This window comes from Phocoena sinus, chromosome 1, assembly GCF_008692025.1.
Source record: "Phocoena sinus isolate mPhoSin1 chromosome 1, mPhoSin1.pri, whole genome shotgun sequence".
Classification (NCBI taxonomy): domain Eukaryota; kingdom Metazoa; phylum Chordata; class Mammalia; order Artiodactyla; family Phocoenidae; genus Phocoena; species Phocoena sinus.
The window spans coordinates 155898935-155923062 of NC_045763.1; the positions used below are offsets into that span (position 1 = coordinate 155898935).

The following is a 24128-nucleotide window of genomic DNA, read 5'->3' on the forward strand; positions in this document are numbered from 1 at the left end:
GCTTTTTGCCTTATCAAAGCTTGCATCTGATACTTCCATTTGCCTTTTGATTAAAATTAATTCCAGAAATATATTAATTTTACAAGTATTGAAGTTTTAAACTTTATGTATAATTCTGAAAGTAAGTTAAATTAAGCGTACATAACTTTCACCTGTAAAAGAAATTGCAAATAATAGCCTGAGAACTGGATAACTTTTATTGCTTCTCAGCATTACATGTCCTCAAAGGTCACCTCTGAATTTAAACCTGTTTCAGGTAAGGGATAGACTTAAAGAACCAGCTTTGAATCTACACCCAGATTCCAGTCTTGACTTGCTGACTTATTAGCCCTTTGACCTTGAACAAGTCACTTTATCTTTTTAAAGTCTCAGATATTTTTTCCATCAATAAAATGGGGATAATACCACTTCTGAGAGTTGTGAAGGTTAAATCAAATAATTTGTGGAAAGCTTTTTTTAAAAAAAGCCTGGGCTTCCCTGGTGGCGCAGTGGTTGAGAGTCCGCCTGCCAATGCAGGGGACACGGGTTCGTGCCCCAGTCTGGGAAGATCCCACGTGCCGCTGAGCGGCTGGGCCTGTGAGCCATGGCCACTGAGCCTTTGCATCTGGAGCCTGTGCTCCGCAGCGGGAGAGGCCACAACGGTGAGAGGCCCGCGTACTGCAAAAAAAAAAAAAAAAAAAAGCCTAACCCACAGATTACAAACTAGTGGTTGCCAGTGGGTAAAAGGGTAGGGGGAGGGGCAAGATAGAGGAAGGGGATTAAGAGTTACAAACTATGAGGTATAAAATAAATAAGCTACAAGGATATATTGTACAACACAGGGAATATAGCCAATATTTTATAATAACTATAAATGGAGTATAACCTTTAAAAATTGTGAATCACTATGTTGTACACCCATAACTCATATAATATTGTACATCAACTATACATCAAGAAAAAAAAAGCCTGGAACAAAGTAAGTTCACAGTGACGATTTTTTTTATAGTGTTATAGGGAGTCAGTGAACACTGTGCTGTCTGAATCTGAAGAGATTATAGATTCCAGGGTAAATTTCTTCTGGTTTTCTTCCTTTCTTTCCCAGTTATCTCACTCAGATGCTCAGGATCCAGAAGTATTTTGTTTCCTCCCTTTTTAGCCCTTGTGTGATTGGTTAGCATGTAATGACAATGGTGGAGACAGATGGAGGGCTCATATAACAGAACATACTGTCAATACTGGTTTTAGTTACAAGAGAATGAAGATAGAACAAAAATTATCACAATAATAGCTAACATCACTGGACATGTAATATGTGTTAGGTATCTTGCTGATTTTTATCACATTATCTCATGAAAAACATGGGGCATAGGTACTATTCTTGTCCCTATTTTACAACTGAGGAAATTTAAGCTTAGAGATGGTTAAGTAACTTGCCCAAAGTCAAGTAGCTAGAATTGGTAAAGCTGGGACTTGCACCCATGTTCTCTGACTTTAGAAATGGCTTCCTCAGAACTAGAGTTGTTTGGCCCTGTGAAGTTATATTAGTTAGTTATTAATTTATCAAATATTTATTCAGTGTTTACCATATACCAGGTTAAGTTTTCAAACATGAATATAACATGAGTCCTGCCTCTGGGAGATAACAGAATAACAGAGTATGTTTAAGCTAATAAGGTGGCTTAGGTAAAATGAAACAAATGTATATGGTGTAGCAAAGAAGAACAAAAAGGAGAGTAGCAAATTCTAAGGATTTGGGGTCATTTACAGTCATTTATATGAACTGCTTTCCATGTGTGAAATAAAAATAATGATTCACTAATCTAGTATATATTATAAAAACTTTATCATAAGTTTTATTAAATCATAGGTAATGGGAAATGTCCCTGTGTTATTGCTCAGTATTCATAGATTGTTGGTCATACAGTCTTGTTGTCCAGAGTTTTAAAAGGTTAGTAGAGACCACTGATAGAGAATACACCATTTCATTTGAACTGTGTAGAGTCAAGCACATTGTTTACAGACTGTTTTGGAAAAGATATATTATTTAACTTGGTTTCTAGGTATGTGCCTTCCTGAATTCTCAAGATTAAGAATTCCAGATGACCATGCAATTTCAGACCTATCCATGTACAATTACATAGAGGCAAGTGAGAATGTTTGGTTCTATTCAATGAGATCATGCACTGACATTCTAATAAACATTCTTTGCTTTAATGTTTCTTTGATCCCCGCCTCATGCATGCTGCATAAGAATAGGTGCCAAGAGAAAACATGCACACACACACACACACAGAGCATTCCTTACACATAGCTGAACTTTGACTATAAAGACAGTGATAATGACCCACACACATCACCTCCATCTACATTTCAGGGACATTTAGGAGGTAACAAAAAAGACAAAATATCTGGTTTCAATATCTGATAATTCATAGACTCAAGGCTTAGACATTTAGTAGAGGTACTAATATGCTATTTTAATGAAAAATTATTTTTGATATGAGTTAACATATTTGGAAAATTTAAGAGACATTAAATAACCTTTCCATTCTTAACATTATAAGCTGCAAACTTAAATTAGCACTGAATATCCTTTGGGGTTTTTTGCACTGAAAGAAATATGTAATACCAAAGAAATTCATAGTCAGTAGATTACTACTCAGAAGAAAAACACAATTCCATTTTAAGCCAGTCACATGAAAAGCTCACAGTAAATGGTTGTGGTTATAGTTTTTAAATAATCAAATGAAAAAACTTACAAGATAAAAATTTTAAAAAGAGTATAGTTGTTTTCCATCTCTCCTGAAGACAGAAAGAAATAAAATAGAATTCAACTCAAGCAGAATTGTTTCATATGTGGTGAAGGAAGTTCTATAAGATACTGGAAGTCTCACTGATGTATTTTGCCTTGTCTTTGAAAACAAGACAACTACGACGTAATGTTTATCCTGAATATGGAGTATATCAAGACAGGCCTAGTTTTAAACAGATCTCTTCTTGCCATAAATAATGTTCCAAACTGACCAGGAAGTAACAGAAATTAGTCAAGTCTTTGGGCTCACAGACTACTCACAGATCCATACAAACAGACTCTTACTGAAATAGAGTTGGCCCCCATGCAAAATAGAGTTCTCTAACAGGTTTTGCATAATTGCTCTACCTTTTCAAGTTATTGTTCTCTGACATTGACTGAAAAGGATTGGAAATAAGAATTTATTTGACTACCTTCAGTCTGGCTTTGTGGTGAATGGGAATAAAGAGGGATAAAGTTGCAGAAAACAATTAAAGGTACTTTGTTCAAGGTATTCTTTGAGACTCCTTACATTATTGCAGATGCGAGCACACGTCAACTCAAGGTGGTTCCTCTTCCAAAAGAACATAGAGAGATTTCTTCATGCTATTATGCCATCTACTTTTATCCCTCTTTACACCATGGTAAGGTCTGGATTTAAGACTTTTCCTCATTTTAATCTTCTGTTTAGCCGTTAAAGAATACACAAGAATACTTTTTAAACTTTCTTACAGGTCACCTTTTCCAGAATAAGATACCATGAGGCAGTGCTGCGCTGGCATTGGCAAAAAAAGGTTGGAACAGATTATACTTATTTTTAATCTGATGTGTTGAGGTTCACAGTGTTATGGTTATGTTTACCTCAGGCAAATATGGAAATAATGTGACAGACACTAGGTGTTTGCCTTTCAAATTAAAAAATGTCCTGGATACACAGGTGGCAGAATGCCTAATGAACAAAATTACAAAAAGAGGCAATCCCTGAGAAGAAATTCAAAAAAGAAATTGATGCTAATATTTCTAAACTTTCTACTTTATTTTATCAATGCGACCTTTTATTTAGCAATTGACTTTTGCTTCATGCAATACTCCTATGGGTTTAATTTACAAAACTGGACAGAAGCAAATGACTTATAAAACACAGTCTAATTCCAGTGTAATGCTATTCCACATTAATTTTGGGCAGTTGACTCACAGATGCCATTAAATGGAGATTCAGATTCCTGATCTTCCACTGTGGAAACTTTACAACTTCACTCACTAAACAAATAGTATGTAAACATTGAGCTGGGCATAGTGATGAACATAAAGCAGCCCCTACCCTTTGCATAGCTCAGAGACTAGTGGGGGAAATGGACATCTGCAGCGAAGAGACACTGCCCTGGTGGGGAATGGACATGGGCATAGGGAGGGGGGCGCGGAGGTTGAAGAAACCTCTCACACATTCAGAATGGGAATGGCAAGTATTTCAGTGGACCTGGAAGAAGCACATATGTGTGAAAATGGCTAGAGGTGGAGCTGCAACAGTAAGTAGGACCTGAAAAATCTTGAATATTATTTTGAGGGAAACAGGAAGACAAAGGCAGCTCATAGTCTCAGGTGTGGATTTTAGAAAGATTTAGAGGCTAGATTGGAATGAATAAAGATTTATTCATACAGAGGTGAATAAAATAAGGTCCCTGCCCTCAAGGAACTAAAAGTCCAAAGGGGAAAGAGACAGTGACGGGCAGTTAGAATGCAGGACAATAAGTGCAGTGAAAGAGACCAGGATGATACGAGAGTGCACACAACCCAGACTAGACTGAGCCTCAGCTCGTGCGGTTGATAGACTGTAGGTGGTGAGGGTGCATGTTTAAGTCTTTGAATGTGTGTCTTCCAAGTCACAGAGGCCAATGAACCCATCACTCTTCTCAGGGACACTTTGTGCAGGGTCTGAGCAATGACTGAATCATTTGTGGCTTCTTTCAAGACAGAGTTAACAGTTCTTTTTTTTTTCAACTGTGAATTTTTTTTATGGCTGGACAAAGGCTAACTGTTAAGAATTCTTTGTACAGACACATAGATTCAGGAGTTTCTGGGAAGAGAGAGAGGAGGGAGAGAGGGAGGCAGGAAGCTCCAAATTCTTGACCTTGCCAGATATTTCAGGACTTCACCTAGTGGTCATGCAATTACATCACTGTTTCAGTTTAAAGAACAAAGAGGAAATTGTATAAAACGTCATTTAAAAATGAAGTCTACTTGAAAGATTTTAATCACTGCACAAATAAAGTGAAAGTTCTTGCTCTTTTTTACAGGTGATAAACAAAGGACTCTTTTTCTTTGGAACACTGATAGCTGTCAGTGGTACTTACCTACTTATGCGTTCCAAGTCACTGAGACCTCTGGACTACTTGAGAAGACCATGGGACTGGGTCACTTACTTCCAGAATACAGGGCATGTCTCCCTGTAAACTCCCTGGAGTCACTAGAACAAATTCCCAATGTCATTAGCAAGTGATAAAAAGATCCTGAAGTAGCAAATATTAGATTTCTCTGTAACCAAAACAGGATTAAAATCATGTTTCCATCATCATATTTAATTCACGAATAGAAGATATTTATCAGCTTATAGTTAAATTCAATGTAGAATTTCTCTGTGAGCTCACTGAAATTATTGAAAAAATAACCCACCACTTTAAGTAAAACTCAGCTTCCCCACAGCACTATGCTTAGGTCAGATCATTCTAAATATAAAAGTGCAGTGACTAAGATCTCTTTCACTTCTCAAAAAGTAAGGCCCTAGAGACCTCAATGAAGTCACTGATCACCCTTTTCTTTAAAGGACATAATAGAAGTCATGATAGGGTTGACTTAACACCTGGGACTAAAAGTCGCAATTTGCCTAATATATTAACTGCACTTTTCATTACCTGGATGGAACTTACCTAAGCACAGTGCTCAGATTTTCTTGCTAAAACTAGAAGTGTAAATGAGGGATTGGGGGACTTTCGAGAGAGTTCAAAATGAATTGATTTTATTTCTCAGTCTTCAAAAGGCAATATTACCTTCTAAGGATTTTTTTAAAAGGCTATTAAAGCCACACTAAGTGAAGGATAGGAAGAGATTTATTTATAAACTAAATATCTATATACATAAAAGAGTGGAAAGGAAACAAGGGGAGACAATTTTCACAGAAATATGAAGCCATATTTTACTCCGTTTCAGAAGCAATTTACTAACATTCTTGAACTATATGCTGCAAAACTAGCAACAAACTTGATGTTTAAATGATCATTTAGTGAAACTTTTTTCTTGCTTCTTCCTTCTTCAATAGGCCAACTGAATCATTTAGAAGTCTTTCAAATGTGATTAATTATGAAGATGCAACACTAGTAGAACAGTCATGTAAGAAATAAAAATTAAGAAATAAAATGATTCACTTTCTTGCCTATATTGTCAAGGAAACTCTTGAGTCCTAATAATCCATGTTTAAACTAAATAATGACTCATGGAAAAATGGTCTCTTCACTAACACTGACCACTATTTATCCAGTGTATTGATTGAAGATCAATAAAGATTATATATTTTTATTTAATATTCACATTTTGTGAATACAGTTTTACACTTATTTTCATCCCTCTTCAAATGTAGGTTTGTTTGGTTTTTGCTGGAACTCCTTTTCTAAATCTATCAATAGAATTCTTGGCAAAATTGTGGGAAATTACTAGAAGGAGGGGCTAAGCCTGCCATGTTCATATTTGAAATGAAATAGATGGAGACACCTATTAACATCAGCTTCACCATGTACATCATCTGCTAATGTATGATTACCAATAAACCTTGACCACCTTGACATTCTATTTTCTTTCCTCTGTTTCTTTTTAATGGTATCTTCTAGAGCTTGCGCAGTAGCACATTGGTCTGAAGCTCCTCTTTATCATATTATACATAGAGCAATAGTCTTTTGTTTCACATAAAGTTAAGGAATTCTTTTTCATCCTAAGAATTGTCACTTTGATAAATTTGATTGAGCAACCATTTGACATGACACTGAATAGGACCCAACACTACAAAAAATTAAAGATTTTCTAGCTATTTCACACAAGTATATGAGACAAAGTTATTTTAAGATCTAAGTATTTTTGAGAAATATGTTATGTGCTTTGGAAAATACAGTCTTTTAAAAATATATATTTGAAGTGAAAACTTCTAATATGTTAGAAGTTGATGGTGCCCGATGCCCACCTTGTGCAAGTGGTTTTTCATTATACAGAGCACCCGCTGAATTAAAAGAATTTGTCTTGCTCAGTTACTCCTTGAGGCCAGAGAGCAATTCAGATTTCCTGTTGGACCACAAAAGTTCTGTTGATATTACATAGAATGGGGATTCCAAAACAGTTCTTTTAATGGTAGTCTAAAAGTGGTATCTGATTTAAAGCCCCATCTTTCATTACCATTATTCTTTCCTATAAAGGACAAACTTGGATTACATCGACCTATGACCCACTGGTTCTGTCACCATCAACTGATAGTGATTCATCATTAGTGATGACAAAAATGATGGAAGAAGAGATAAAAGTCACTTTTTTCTTTGGTCTGTCCCTATCTTTCTGTGGCATCACAATGAGTTGGATTTGCATTTCACTCCCAACTGCTGGTAGGTCTTTAGCTGGTCACTGGCATCTCTGCAGTCGGAAACATAGGAGCTGCAAAAGGGCTCTTCGAAACTGGGCAGGGAGGAAATAAAGTTGAATATTAAGTAAAAGTTTGGATTGACATTCAAGAAAATTAGGTAAATTTAATTTGGGTTGTTCTTTTTTATTTGTTAGCTGATGTGGAGTTAGGTGGTAATGCTCAGATCTACTTAAGCCTGGAGTTTAACGTCTTTTATTTATTATAATTCTTATTAACTTTACCACATAGGTCTCTTTCAATACCTTATAATAGCCATAGATTCAAGTTGCATGAATCTTCCATGCAGGCAGCTAGATGTGTTTCCTTAAGGGATTTTGAACATTAATTCATTCCATAAATATTCAATGAGCCCCTATGAGGTGAGGCAATTTGTGCTACAATCTGGGGATATTGTGGGCAGCAGAGACAGGCAAGGCCCTTCCTGGTAGAGTTTACAGCTTGGTGTACTCACTAATGTTCCTTTAATTAGGTTAAGATTTTTTTTTTTTTGGATCAAGATTACAAATCAGTTGGTGAAAATATACAACAGCAAACCAGGTTCAAATCCGGGCACCAACACGTCCTGAAGCAAACAACTTCTTTTACTTCTCTGAACCTATCTCATAATCCATAAATAAGATACTATTAGTGCCTATTTCATGGAGTTTTGTAAAGATAATTGATACAATCTGCATAGTGCAGTAAGAATTTTAAATAAATTATTAACTTTGATTGTAATTATTAAACATAAAATGTTTTCTGATGTATTAAATACTGATTTTAATACAATTTTACCTAACAAGTGCAAATCTCCATTGGTAGGTCTTAGAATTGTTATTATTTTCTCTGGGAATATTCTACATTTCTTCTTAAACCCTCTACTTTCCTATAAAATGCTTGATTTAGGTTTTTATCATTGAAGCTGCTATGAATAATCTCTATAAAAGTATTATATTTTCCAACAACCCCACCAACATGGTGAAAATGATCAGTTAATTACAAAGCTTACCTTTCTGATCATGAAGATATAGATAACTGGATTATACACAGTGCTTGATTTAGCAAAGAGATATCAAACAGTAGATATTATTGTAGGAGTGAACAGGTGTCCATAACCATTAAACACCAAGAAACAAATCACAAGGCATCCAAAAGATCAGAAAGGCAAATATCATGAAAAAGCACATTTTGGCCAGTTTCTTTTCATATCTTAAAATCTTGAACGTTTGAATTGTCTGAAGATCTTCAACAAAACGGAGCTGCAGAAAGGAGAAGGAAAATAAAGGGGTGAAAATGAAAAAATCATTTTTGTTTGTTGTTTTCATAATAAATATTCAGGCACCATTCTTGGCCCCACCTTAATGGAAAGAGAACTGAATAGGACCTTGGGAGGCTGGCATCTGATCCAGGACCTGCAGCTGGGCCCAGCCCTTAAACTCTCTGGGCCTCAGTCTCCTCACCTTAACATAATATATTGAACTAAATAGCCTCTTAGATCCTTCAATGGTTTTTAATGTTTTCTAATTGGCTTAAAGAAGAAGAAAATGAACTCTTTTGCCTAGATCTTCAAGTCGCTAAAAGACAGCCTGAAAGAGCCATGATAGTGACTTCCCTGGTGGTCCAGTGGTTAAGAATCCACCTTCCAATGCAGGGGACATGAGTTCGATCCCTGATTGGGGAACTAAGATCCCTCATGCCACTGGGCAACTAAGCCCTCACACTGCAACTGCTGAGTCTGTGTGCTGTAGAGCCCAAGCACCACAACTAGAGAGAGGCTGCATACCACAATGAAATATTCTCCATGCTGCAATGAAGATTCCATGTGCCACAACTAAGACCCAACACAGCCAAATAAATAAATATATAAAGAGTCACGATAAATTGGAAAAAAATTCTCCATAATCCTAGAATCTCTTTTATCCAGAGCATAATCCTCAAATTCTCAAACCAGGCAGCAAATGTGATGTCAGTAGTTCTACATGTTAAAGCCTACAGCTAGTCTTGATGAAAACTTAATTCCTAAATAAATTCTTCCTGGAAACTACTGTGACTTCCACTTTACAGCTAATGACTATAAAGTAGAGTTTTGATGAGCAATTTGCTTGGGTTTGTTTCATCAGTGGCTCAGCTGCAGAGGATAGAGCGCAGTAAAGCCCAGATAGCCCATTTTCTCTAAAATCAGCATTTTAGAGAACTTTTTACTCCTAGTTTTACTCCTAGTTTGTCCCCACTAACAGTATTTAGGCATAATGGCCTATAGTCTGAAGGTTCTTTGACTTTCTCAGATAAAAAACTCTTTAGAAGTATAACAGGGAATAAGAAATCTGACTTCATATTAGATCTGTTTCTTTTACTTTAACCTTTGTATTCTACTGCTTTTGCTACAAGTTAATCACTAAAGGGATGCTGCCAATAGCTGAAAATATACATAATGGTCCATATCCAGAACCCTGCCCCCATGCCTGAATGTTAAACCAAAATACCTTTGTTCTGCTCACAACATCCTGATGCAGCCCACCTGTCAAATGGCTGCAGGAAAGAAGAAATTAACACATCCTTTCCCAGAGTCTGGCTGAAATCAGGAAATAATTGCAACAACTTATGGCCTTTTAACTTTACCTCCTCACCTCCCCACTCTTCGTTCTATAAAATAAACTAGCATCCAGACCCCAGAAACAAGATGGTTCTCTAGGACATTAGTCTGCCATCTTCTCAGACTCCTGGCTTTCCAAATAAAGCCATTAATTCCTTGCCCCAAAGCCTTGTCTCCCAATTTATTGGCCTGTCATGTGGCTGGCAGAACAATCTTGGACTTGGTAACAGAAGTTCCTCCTATTATTGTGATAAACGTGTTATTAAGAAGAGGGAGAGAATATTCCTGTACATCAAAAGTATATTCGTTCCCACGTGCTGCGGATCGGCTGGACCCATTAGCCATGGCCGCTGAACCTGCGCGTCCAGAGCCTGTGCTCCGCAACGAGAGAGGCCGCAACAGTGAGAGGCCCGTGTACTGCAAAAAAAAAAAAAAAAGTATATTTGTAAATCAAATGGATATTTCTGACATCTTAAGAAGCTAATTTTGCTACAAAAATACAAATGCTTTATATATTGATATAAGAAAAGGTATCTGGCATACCACTGATACTTAATATATAATTTTAACCTGGGAAATTTATTGCATTTCAACAAACTATAAGTGTTCCTTTTATTTCTAGCATCATCATAAAAGTTAAGGAAAAATTTTCTGAAGAAATCTGTTAAAACATGTGCTTATAGTATTTAAAAATATATTTGAATTATCTAAATCACTGATGTCATCTAAACTTTATTTAAGAAACTATATTCTTATTAAATTATGTATTCATATTGACAGAGAATAGAAGAAAACATAGATAATTAAAATGGTTGATTATTTTTCTAGAGTAGAGGAAATGTGTGTATGGTAGTGAGTGTTAAATTTCTGGTGCTATTATTATCTGTGTGTGCTATTCTATTTTAAAAGAAACTATTTTATTTAAAGTGATAGGATATTATTCTATTTTCAAAACAGGATTTTGGTGGGGGGAGGATTTTTCCCTAGAGATTTTAAGAAGGTTGTGGAGTTCTAGTAAAAACTTTAGATGTGGAATTAAAAGATCTGGGTTCATATTCCAGATTCACCACTTTTGCTCCCTGTGTGATGTTGAGCAATTCAATGACCTTCTCTAAGAGTAACAATTAAAGGAGGTTAAAATGTGTAACTTATTAAACAGAAGTTGAGTCCCAGTTCCACACGTATGACTTTGTGGGATTGTTTTTGAGATTATGTATTTATATTTGAATTATATTTGAAACAACCATACTTATTCATATGTACTTTTATGATAATATAGGATATTAGGAATCATGATTTATGACTCCTTGGGGTTTCAATTAACTAGTAATACACCACATGTCAATGATCTGTGCCTCAAGTCCCCACTATCTAGGGCCCAACAATTTTATCTGTACCACTTTCTGGGCAATGTCAGTCCCCATAATTTCTCACCACTTATCAAAGCAGAGAATTCATTTATCATTCTGGAATTACATGCATACTGGAGAAATTAATTGAAGAAAATATTGGTTTATGCTTTCCCAGTTCCTCTGGTATAAGGAAAAGATCTGACTAAAGTTTCAGATTATTTGGGTTTGCATATGTGACGTTTCCATGATTATTTTTCATTTATCTGTCTTTGGCTTCTTTGTTTCATCACTCTCTATTCCTTTACTCTGCTCATTCAACATTTTCCAAATAAAGAGCTCTACTTTATGTCTTGTCCCCTTTTATCCAATCATTTGAGGATATTTTTCAGAATTGTTATGAATAAAGCAAAAGTATTGATACATACACAAATTTGTCCTAAAGGAGGAACAACTTAAGACAAATTCCCCAGAATTACCAACGCCTAGTGCTTGGTGATTCAGACACCCGTAGGTTTTTCAAAGACTTTACTGTGAGTCCTTCTCAAGGGAGTAGCTATGTCTCTATTGCTATTACAAATAACCTCTCTGGATAAGGAAATAGAAGCAATTCCTTGCACCAAGCTTTGTGTTGAGTTTATAGCACAGTCAGTAGTCAAATCTCTTTGTACTTTCACCACTCCCCTTTCCTAAGCCCTCTGTAAATTTTTTCCAAAAATAGTCACTGGTCCCTATTGCATGTAGGTACTGTTCCAGCTATAGGTGAAAAAATAAATAAGAGTGGGTCTCTTCTCTTGAGGAATTCACTATTTGGTGAGGGTGACAAGCACCATTTCCATAGGTGATAACATACCATGAGGGAGGTGACCGGAGAGGGCTATGGGAATACGCAGTAGGGGTAACAAATTCAGAGGTAGATAAGAGCAAACAGATCCTGATCTCAGCCTTCTGAGGTGAGGAGGAGTTTAGACAAGGAGGAGAGACAGAATGTTCCAGGGTTAAGGCAAAGAGGTAAAAGAACATGTCAATTTCTGGGGACAAGAAATACTGTAGTTGACTGAAGCTTGAGGTGGCAAGAGGGAGGGAATGTAAAAAAATGAGACTGGACAGGCAGATGAGAGATGGCCACACAGGACCTCATGGTCAGCTCAGGGACCTTACTTTTAATCATGAAGGCAATAGAACCCTTAAAGGATTTTAGGCTGAGTAGTGACATAAGAAAATTTTCATTTGAGGACAATTAATCTGGTGGCAGTATGAAGAGAATGGATTAGAGGAAGGCAAGAATAAAGAAAGGAAAACTAAGATCCTTTTGAATTGAGTCTGGCAGGCAAAAAAATTGAGAGGACAAAATAGATATATGGAAATATATTTGAGGTTCGATAGATAAAAATTGATAATTGTTTGGGTGTGAGGGAGACATGGATGAAGAATAGTCAAAGATTACCCCTTAGTTTCTGGTTTAGGTAGATAAGAGTGATGACCATTCACTAAGAAAGGGAATGGAGGAGTAGAGACTTGGGGGGAAAGATGACCAATTCATCTTCACGCATGTTGAATTTGACAAGTCTGTGGACTATCCACACGAAGGTATTCAATAGGCAATTGACTATGAGGATCTGATAGAGGTCATAAGAACAACCTGGATCAGAAGTAGAGATTTCAAAGTCACCATGCTATTGTTAGAAGGAAAATACTGCCAATATATGAGATTGCCCATGTCTATTGTGTAGTATTGAGACAGGCTGGGACCCGGGACCCGGGACCCTTTGCTGCAGTGCTTGCACCTGGACACATGTCTCCTCAAGCAACAAAATACAAAGAAACTGTAAGGGACTAAAATTAACTGCATGCATGTGCAGTTGGGGCAAATTATGGACAATGAGATACAAAAAGACCAAAAACCCAACTGCTACTTCTGAAAAGCCTGGAGCAAAAGCAGGGTGTCAAGAGCAAAAGCGTGCCCCCTGCACACAACACCACCAAAGGGGTGGGCAAACCACCTAAGCCACCCCTTTGGCCCGTCTCTGGGCCCACTCCTACCCTCACCCCATATAAAGAACCAGCTGACCCCGCCTCAAGGAGCGAGCAAGGGAACTTGTTACTTGTTTTTGCTCCTCCCTGCTGTAGCAGGGACCCCAATAAAGCCTTGCTTGAATTTCTTGTCTGACCTCTTATCAATTTCTATTGATTAAGGAAGGCCAAGAACCCTGGTCAGTGACAGGATGAGATGAGAGCTAAGCATAGAATGCTGGGGAGGCCCAAAGAAAAGAAGCCTGTGAAGGAGACATGAGACGATGGGGCCCAGAGAGTCAGCAACAAAGATAAAAGAGAATGGGGTCCTAGAAACACTGAGAGCAGAAACTCACAATTAAGAAGGAGCTGTCAACAATGCCACAAGTCTCAATGCCACAGATGCCAGAAAAAAAAGAGACTGAAGTTTGTCCATTGGCTCTAACATTTGGGAGATCATCAATGACCTTAATGAGACTGTTTCTGTGAGAGTGTGGTAGAAGGAATCACCAATTTGCAATGGGTTAAGGAATAAATATGTGAATTTACTAAACTACAGACTCTCTGAGGCAGTGGCTATATCTTATTCACTGTGTATCCTTAGAGATTAGTAATTGCCTTTGTTTGGACTTCCATAACAAAATACTGAGTGGCTTAAACAATAGAAACTTATTTCTCACAGACTTGGAGACTGGGACGTCTAAGATCAAGGTGCCAGTAAGGTAGGTTTCATTGTGAGGCCTTTTTTCTTGGCTTGTAGATAGCCAAATTCTCTCCATGTTCTCCTATCAGTGGAGAGAGAGAGTGAGAGCTCTGCTCTCTCTTTCTCTTCTTATAAGGGTGCTAATCCCATCATGAGGGCCCCACCTTCGTGATTCCATTCTCATATATCCCTAATTACCTACCAAAGGCCCCATCTCCTATACCATCACATTGAGTGTTGGGGAGACAACAAATATTCAGCCCATAACAGTAAATAATTGGTACATTTTAGATGCTCAATAAATATTGGTCAAATGAATGCTTATTGAGTGACGATGTAGCACCAAAAGCCACCAATGTTTCTTTGAGTTAGCAGTGATGTGGAGAGAAATAAAGTGATAACTAGAGGGAGTTGAGAGTATATTTTGCTTTTGAATTAAATTAGCATGGTTGTATGCTACAGATAAACAGCCAGTACTGAGGGAGAGATTGAATATATGAGTAAAAGAGAAAATTATTACTTGAGAGAGGTCCCTGAGGCAGAGAATGGGATGGGGAAGAAAACAAGAATCTAGGATCAGTTTGGTCCTGAGAGACCTCTCCCATTCCCTTGCAACTGAAGAGAGGGATATAAAAATGAGTGGGGGCATTTGACACCACTGGGGCTCCTGTGATCTAAGCAGTCATACCACCTCTGTGCCTGGTCCTCACAGGGACAGACCCAAGGGCTCCAAGGCAGCCTCAGGACCAGACTCCTGTGGGTGGACCACACACAGAGGTGGGGATAAAACCAAAGCTGGACGGGGTGACTAAGGAAGAAGATCAAAAATCTTTCCATCAGCTGTGCAAGCTGCAGATTAAATACCCATGATCAGCTAGGTAGACCCTGCATCTATGGAATAGCTGAGTAGACAGTGAGTGTTCCGACAAGTGAAAACGGTCTAGCTCTTGTAGCTGTGGACTTTTGGGGTAAGCACATGCAAGAATTGGGCCAGATCAGAGTCTGAGTAGTCCCCACAGGGCCCACAGCAGGTCCAGAGACCAGCCCAGAGGCACAGGAGAGCCTCTTCGGGAGGTGGGGGTGGGTGTGGCTCATGGCATGTGCAAGGACACAGCGGAGACCCCAGGGAAACATAATTATTGCTATTAATTTTATTATGTTTCGAGTTGTTAAGTTGTTGGTTCTAGTTTTTTTTTTTTTTTTTGGATTTTCTTTGTTTATTTGGTGGTGGAGTTTTAGGTTTTTTTTCTTTTTTTAATTTAGTCTCTTGAGATCTCCATGTTTCATAACATATTTTTAAATTTTTCTTTATACATTTCTATTTTTACTTTGCTTTTCTGTGGTTCTGTGTTCTTTTCCCTTATTTTTTCTTTTTTCTTCAGTATATATGTGTATATATATATTTTAAATATTTCCATTTCTTCTTTGCTTTTCTGTTGTCCTGTGATTTTTCCCTTTTTATTTCATTTTATTATTTTTTAAAAAATCATTCTTATTGGTTTGTTCTCTTTCCTTGCTTCATTCTTCAGTTGGCACACTGCTTTGGTTTTGTTTTTAGGTTATGTGTTTCTGTTAGCTTTAATCCTAATTGTTTGATTTCATTTTTGAGCTCTTCTATTTGTCTGGTTGTTTTCTTGCTTTCTGTTTTATTTGGCTCTGTGTTTGCTTCTTTTAGGTGTGTGCGTTTCCTTGTCTCTGATTTTGTTTATTTGATTTTGTTTTTACATTTCTCGGGGGGTTTGTTTGTCTTTTTTTTCTTTAATTTTGCATTTTATTTTTTTATATTTCTATTTCTACGTTGCCTTTCTGTTGTTCTGTCTTCTTTCCCCTTTTAATTTCTTTTTATTTTTTAATCATTTTTGTTGGTTTGTTTTCTTTCTTTGCTTCATTCTTCAGTTGGCACTCTGCTTTGCTTTTGTGTTTTGGTTTTGTGTTTTTGTCAGCTTTCTTCTTAATTGCTCCATTTTGTGCTTGGGTTCTTTTGTTTGTCTGCTTGTTCTCTTGCTTTTTGATTTGTTTGGTTCTGTTTTTGTTTCTTTTGCATGTGTTCGTGTTTCCTTGTTTCTGTTTGTTTTATTTTACTTTTCACCATTTGTCTGGGGTTTTGTTAGTCTTTTAAATTACCTTTATTGTCAGGACGAGTGACTTGTGGGGTCTTGGTCCCTTGACCAGATGTCAGGCCTCAGGCTCTAGGGTGGGAGCACCAAGTCCAGGATGCTGGACTGCTAGAGAATTCCTGGTCCCAGGGAAGATTAATTACCAAGAGCTCTCACAGAGACCTCTATCTGAATCCAAGACTCAGCTCCAACCAACTGCCAGCAGCTTCCAGCAATGGACATCTCACACCAAACAACAAACAAGACAGGAACACAAGGCCACCCATCATCACACAGACTACCTAAAGTCATACTAAGCTCATAGACACACCAAAAACACATCACCTGACATGGCCCTGCTCATCAGAGGAAAAAGACTCAACTCCACCCATCAGAACATAGGCACCAATCCCTCCCATCAGGAAGCCTGCACAAGACAATGGACCAACCCCACTACCGAGGGCAGAGAACTGAAGCAAGAGGAACTACTTACAACCCTGCAGTCTAGGGAAAGGAGACCTTAAATACTGTAAATTAAACAAAATGAGGAGACAGAGAAATATCTTACAGGTAAAGGAGCACAATAAAAACCCACAAGACCAAATGAATGAAGAGGAAATAGGCAAACTACCTGAAAAAGAATTCAGAGTGATGATAGTAAAGATGATCCAAAATCTCAGAAATAGAATAGAGAAAATACAAGAAACATTTAAAAAGGAACTAGAAGAACTAAAGAGCAAACAAACAGTAATGAACAACAAAATAACTATAATTTAAAATACTCTAGAATGAATCAATGGCAGAATAACTGAGGCAGAACAACAGATAAGTGAGATGGAAGATAAAATGGTAGAAATAACTGCCACAGAGCAGAATAAAGGAAAAAGAATGAAAAGAATGGAGGACAGTCTCAGAGACCTCTAGGACAACATTAAGTGTGCCAACATTATAGGTGTCCCAGAAGAAGAAAAAAAGAAAGGGTCTGAGAAAATATTCCAAGAGATTAGAGTTGAAAACTTCCCCAACGTGGGAAAGGAAGTAGTTAATCAAGTCCAGGAAGCAGAGAGTCCCATACAAGATAAATCCAAGGAGAAACATGCTGAAACACATATTAATCAAACTAACAAAAATTAAACACAAAGAAAAAATATTAAAAGCAGCAAGGGAAAAGCAACAAATAACATAGAAAGGTATCCCCATAAGGTTAACAGCTGATCTTTCAGAAGAAATTCAACAGGTCAGAAGGGAGTGGCAAGATATATTTAAAGTGGTGAAAGGGAAAAACCTACAACCAAGATTACTTTACCCAGCAAGAATCTCATTCAGATTACTCAGACATAGAAAGGAATGAAATTGAGTCATTTGTAGAGACATGGATGGATCTAGAGATTGTAATACAGGGTGATGTAAGTCAGAAAGAGAAAAACAAATATTGTATATTAATGCATATATGTGGAACCTAGAAAATGTTACAGATGAACCAGTGTGCAAGGCAGAAATAGACACAGATAGAAAACAAATGTATGGACACCAAGCAGGGAAAGTGGTGGGGGTGGGGGGAGTAGGATGAACTGGGAGATAGGGATTGACATATATACAATAATATGTATAAAATAGATAACAAATAAGAACCTGATGTATAATAAGTAAATAAAATAAAATTCAAAATAAAATGAATCTCAGATTCTACAGAGAAATCAAAAGCTTTAAGGAAAAGCAAAAGTTCAGAGAATTCAGCACCACCAAACCAGCTGTACAACAAATGCTAAAGGAACTTCTCTAGGCAGGAAACACAAGAGAAGGAAAAGACTTACAAAAACAAACCCCAAACAATTAAGAAAATGGTAATCGGAACATACATATCAATAATTACCTTAAATGTAAATGGATTAAATGCCCCAACCAAAAGACACAGACTGGCTGAATGGATACAAAAACAGGACTTGTATATAGGCTGTCTACAAGAAACCCACTTCAGACCTAGGGACACATACAGTCTGAAAGTGAGGGATGGAAAAATACATTCCATGCAAATGCAAATCAAAAGAAAGCTGAAGGGCTTCCCTGGTGGTGCAGTGGTTGAGAGTCCACCTGCCGTTGCAGGGTACATGGGTTCGTGCCCTGGTCTGGGAAGATCCCACATGCCATGGAGTGGCTGGGCCCATGAGCCATGGCTGCTGGGCCTGCATGTCTGGAGCATGTGCTCCACAGTGGGAGAGGCCACAATAGTGAGAGGTCCACATACAGCAAAAAAAAAAAAAAAAAGAAAGCTGAAGTATCAAGACTTGTATCAGACAAAATAGACTTTAAAATAAAGATTATTACAAGAGACAAGGAAAGACACTATATAATGATCAAGGGATCAAGCCATGAAGTAGATATAACAATTGTAAATATCTATGCATCCAATATAGGAGCACCTCAATACATAAGGCAAATGCTAACAGCCATAAAAGGGAAAATCAACAGTAACACAATAATACTAGGCAGCTTTAACATCCCACCTACACCAATGGACATATCATCCAAACACAAAATAAATAAGGAAACACAAGCTTTAAATGACACAATAGACCAGATGGACTTAATTGATATTTATAGGACATTCCATCCAAAACTAACAGAATACAGTCTCTACTCAAGTGCACATGGAACATTCTCCAGGAGACATCATATCTTGGGTCAAAAATGAAGCCTCAGTAAATTTAAGAAAATTGAAATCATATCAAGCATCTTTTCCAACCACAGTACTGTGAGACTAGATGTCTATTACAGGAAAAAAAAAAACCTGTAAAAAATACAAGCACACAGAGGTTAAACAATATGCTACTAAACAACCAAGAGATGACTGAGGAAATCAAAAGATACCTAGAAACAAATGACAATGAAAACATGACGACCCAAACCCTATAGGATGCAGCAAAAGCAGTTCTAAGAGGGAAGTTTATAGCAATACAATGCTACCTCAAGAAACAAGAAAAATCTCAAATAAAAAAACCTTACCTTACACCTAAAGGAATTAGAGAAAGAACAAAACAAAACAAAACAAAACAACAAAATTAGCAAAAGGAAAGAAATCATAAAGATCAGATCAAAATTAAATGAAAAAGAAATGAAGGAAACAATAGTAAATCTGGTTCTTTGAGAAGATAAACAAAATTGATAAACCATTAGCCAGACTCAATGGGAAAAAAAGGGAGAAGACTCAAATAAACAGAATTAGAAGTGAAAAAGGAAAAGTAACGACTGACACCACAGAAATACAAAGGATCATGAGAGACTACTACAAGTAACTATATGCCAATAAAATGGACAACCTGGAAGAAATGGATAAATTCTTAGAAATGTACAACCTCCCAAGACTGAACCAGGAAGAAATAGAAAATATGTATATACCAATCACAAGTACTGAAATTGAAATTGTAATTTAAAATTCTCCATCAAACAAAAGCCCAGGACCAGATGGCTTCACAGGTGAATTCTATCAAGCTTTTAGAGAACAGCTAACACCTATCCTTCTCAAACTCTTCCAAAATATAGCAGAGAGAGGAACACTCCCAAATTCATTTTATGAGGCCACCTTCACTCTGATACCAAAACCAGACAAAGATGTCACAAAGAAAGAAAATTACAGGCTAATAACACTGATGAACATAGTTGCAAAAATCCTGAATAAAATGCTAGCAAACAAAATCCAACAGCACATTAAAGGGATCATGCACCATGATCAAATGGGGTTTATCCCAGGAATGCAAGCATTCTTCAATATATGCAAAGCAATCAATGTGATACACTATATTAACAAACTGAAGGATAAAAAACTTATGATAATCTCAATAGATGCAGAAAAAGGTTTTGACAAAATTCACCACCCATTTATGATAAAAACTTTCCAGAAAGTGGGCATAGAGGGAACCTACCTCAATATAATAAAAGCCATATATGACAAACCCACAGCCAACATCATTCTCAATGGTGAAAAACTGAAAGGATTTCCTCTAAGGTCAGGAACAAGACAAGGGTGCCCACTCTCACCACTGTTATTCAACAGAGTTTTCAAAGTTTTAGCCACAGCAATCAGAGAAGAAAAAGAAATAAAAGGAATACAAATTGGAAAAGAAGTAAAACTGTCACTGTTTACAGATGACATGATACTATACATAAAGAATCCTAAAGATGCCACCAGAAAACTGCTAGAGCTAATCAATGAATTTGGTAAAGTTGCAGCATACAAAATTAATGCACACACATCTCTTTCATTCCTATACACTAATAATGAAAGACCAGAAAGATAAATTAAACACTCCCATTTACCACTGCAACAAAAAGAATAAAATACCTAGGAATAAACCTACCTAAGGAGGTAAAAGACCTGTACTCAGAAAACTATAAGAAACAGATGAAAGAAACCAAAGATGACACAAACAGATGGAGAAATATACCATATTCTTGGATTGGAAGAATCAATATTGTGCAAATAACTAAACTATGCAAAGCAATCTACAGATTCAATGCAATCTCTATCAAATTACCAATGGCATTTTTTACAGAACTAGAACAAAAATCTTAAATTTTGCATGGAGACACAAAAGACCCCAAATAGCCAAAGAAATATTGAGGGGAAAAAAAAAAATGGAGCTGGAGGAATCAGAGTCCCTGACTTCAGACTATATGACAAAGCTACAGCAATCAAGACAATATGGTACTGGCACAAAAACAGAAATATATAGATCAATGGAACAGGATAGAAAGCCCAGAGATAAATCTACGCATGTATGGTCACCTTATCTTTGACAAAGGAGGCAAGAATATACAATGGAGAAAAGACAGGCTGTTCAACACGTGGGGGCTGGGAAAACTGGACAGCTACATGTAAAAGAATGAAATTAGAACACTTCTTAATACCATACAAAAATAAACTCAAAGTGGATTAAAGATCTAAATGTAAGACCAGACACTATAAAACTCTTAGAGGAAAACATAGGCACAATACTCTATGACATGAATCATAACAAGATCTTTTTTGACCTACCTCCTAGAGTAATGGAAATAAAATAAACAAATGAGACCTAATGAAACTTTAAAGCTTTTGCACAGCAAAGAAAACTATAAACGATGAAAAGACAACCCTCAGAGTGGGAGAAAATATTTGCAAATGAAGCAACTGACAAGGGATTAATCTCCAAAATCCACAAGCACCTCATTCAGCTCAATATCAAAAGAACAAACAACCAAATCCAAAAATGGGTGGAAAACCTAAATAGACATTTCTCCAAAGAAGACATACAGATTGCTAACAAACACATGAAAAGATGCTCAACATCACTGATCATTAGAGAAATGCAAATCAAAACCACAATGAGGTAACACCTCACACTGGTCAGAATAGTCATCATCAAAAAATCTACAAACAATAAATGCTGGAGAGGGTGTGGAGAAAAGGGAACCCTCCTGTACTGTTGGTGAGAATGTAAGTTGGTGCAGCCACTATGGAGGACAGTATAGTTTTCCTTAAAAAACTAAAAATAGAACTACCATATGACTCAGCAATCCCACTACTGGGCATATACCCTGAGAAAACCATAATTCAAAGAGTCATGTACCACAATGTTCATTGTAGCACTATTTACAATAGCCAGGACATGGAAGCAACCTAAATGTCCATTGACAGATGATTGGATAAAGAAGATGTGGCACAGACAATGGAATATTACTCAGTCATAAAAAGGAACAAAATTGAGTTATTTGTAATGAGGTGGATGGACCTAGAGTCTGTCATACAGAGTGAAGTAAGTCAGAAAGAGAAAAACAAACACTGTATGCTAATTCACATACATGGAATCTAAAAAATTCATACTGATGAACCTAGTGGCAGGACAGGAATAAAGATGCAGATATAGAGAATGGACTTGAGGACACGGCAGGGAAGAGGAAGCTGGGATGAAGTGAGAGAGTAGCATTGACATATATACACTACCAAATGTACAATGGATGGCTAGTGGGAAGCTGTTGCATAGCACAAGGAGATCAGCTCAGTGCTTTGTGACCACCTAGAGGGGTGGAATAACGATGGGGGGAGGGAGGTGCAAGAGGGAGGGGATATGGGGATATATGTATATGTATAGCTGATTCACCTTGTTTGTTGTACTGTGGAAACTAACACAACATTGTAAAGCAATTATACTCCAATAAAGATATTAAAAAAAAAAAAGAATGAGTAGGTACCTAGAAGTTTGTATAAAGGGAGGCAGAGAGTTAAGGAATTTCTTGGTAATTGATTTATTTTGCCAAACAAACAAGAAGCATGACAGTTTGATAAGAATAAGGGGGGGGGGAGGATAGTAGGGCAAGAGAGTAAAATGAGAATTGAGGATTTGTAATAGCAACTGCATAGAGAGTGGACCATCTAGGGATCCAAAGTTTGCTAGACACTGCTAAGAGGACATCTCACTGCTTGCTGAATGTGGGTGCTGGGAATCCAATGTGGTTTTTCTTCAACTTATTGTAGTTTGACTACAGTCATGCAGAAAACAAAGAGTTGGATTGAACAAGGGATTTGATTTTTTTCAAAATGAATGTGCATAAAAAATGTTGGAACATGAAAAAATGGGGCATGATTTAAAATAATGCATGTGGCTAAGTGATTTAAAAGAGGTGAAAGCTAGAGGGGGTTGGCAGAGTGAGCAAGAGACTGGAGAATTTTGATGAGAGAAAAGAGTAGGAAGAAGCAGTGAGTAAGGAAAATGTACATGGTTGAAGTTAGAAACTGGAATATGAAGTGTGCCCCAGTCTGTTACTTCAGACGCCTTCTTGCTAGCACCTAACAGGAAACCTGCTGTGGTCAGTTCTTGTCCTTTATGACTCAAAACTGATTTCCAGACAAAATATCTGTACCATTCTCTAGTAGGTATATGTGACTATTGGATGAATAAAGTTATGGGAAGTGTGGAATTCCCTTTATTAGAGTTCTTAAATTCTAAGAATGCTTGAAGATATAGGGTTTTTTTTTTTTTGGTTGTTATTGATTTTGTCTGCTCAGAACTCCTTTCCTTCCTTTTTCTAGTTTAAAGAGTGACGAAGGGAAAGTAAATGCCATTCCTCATTGATCTTGTCAGAGAGTGACTCACAGTGCAAAATTTTATCAAGTGGGACGTCCCCTAGAGCTGTATCAGCTGTGGGGAAGAGTATGATTTTCTTTCACAGAAAATTTTCTACCCTGCACAATTTGGAGGAGGGGCATTCATATTCTTCAACTCACTTTTCGAATGGAATACAAAATATGGCCATAGCAATGGGCAATGACACCCACAGGTACCACCATGCAGTCAAGAAATAAGAAAAGCACAAAGGAGGAGTCGCTGATGTCCTTGGATTTCCAACCCACAGCACAGCCTAGTACATGCACACCCAGGATGTACCTATGCCAGCCCAGGAGAGGTGACCCTGACTTCACCAGTGAGTATAGCCAGATGTACGTAATGGCCCTCCAGGCCCAGGAAAAACTGATCACTCTGTTATGGATCATGCCAATATAACGTTCACAGGCCAGTGTAGTTAGGGTGATAATGGAAAAAATACCTGCAAGAAGAGAAAGTGGGACAGCATAGCACAGCACTGCGGGGTTGTGGGAGAAGACAGGCAGAACATTCTCCGCTGGCAATACCTTACAGAGTATCTGGAACCAACAAGGTGCTCTAAAAGCCAAAATATCTTAATAGAGATAACGTCTCACAGCCCCCAGGAAACTCAGTTGGAAACATATTTACTCATAAAAGAAAATGTGGAATGGAAAATGGCATGTGAGTTATAGCAGGACAAAAATAAAAGCTCTAAAATCAGCTCTAGCCCAATGGTACAGCTGTTGTGTTAAATTTTCTGCCAAAGGGAAACTGGAGCATTTCAAGAAGAGTCACTAAAAAAAAAGTCTCTTTTGGTTTTGACTTCTCT

At 37.3% G+C, this 24128-nt stretch overlaps 2 protein-coding genes across 2 annotated transcripts in view; one reads left to right on the forward strand and one right to left on the reverse strand.

Annotated features, from left to right (window-relative positions):
- The window catches only part of KMO (kynurenine 3-monooxygenase), a 70940-nt gene extending 64334 nt beyond the window's left edge, over positions 1 to 6606 (forward strand). Inside the window, 5 exon segments of the mRNA XM_032638707.1 lie at positions 2043 to 2125; positions 3316 to 3417; positions 3508 to 3567; positions 5068 to 5205; positions 5208 to 6606. Of these exon segments, the coding sequence (XP_032494598.1) occupies positions 2043 to 2125; positions 3316 to 3417; positions 3508 to 3567; positions 5068 to 5205; positions 5208 to 5270 (446 nt within the window). The 3' untranslated portion in view covers positions 5271 to 6606.
- Positions 6607 to 7219: 613 nt separating this feature from the next.
- OPN3 (opsin 3) overlaps positions 7220 to 24128 on the reverse strand; it is a 66634-nt gene continuing 49725 nt past the window's right edge. The window contains 4 exon segments of the mRNA XM_032607894.1: positions 7220 to 7480; positions 8437 to 8569; positions 8571 to 8686; positions 23440 to 23759. Coding sequence (XP_032463785.1) covers positions 7220 to 7480; positions 8437 to 8569; positions 8571 to 8686; positions 23440 to 23759 — 830 coding nt within the window.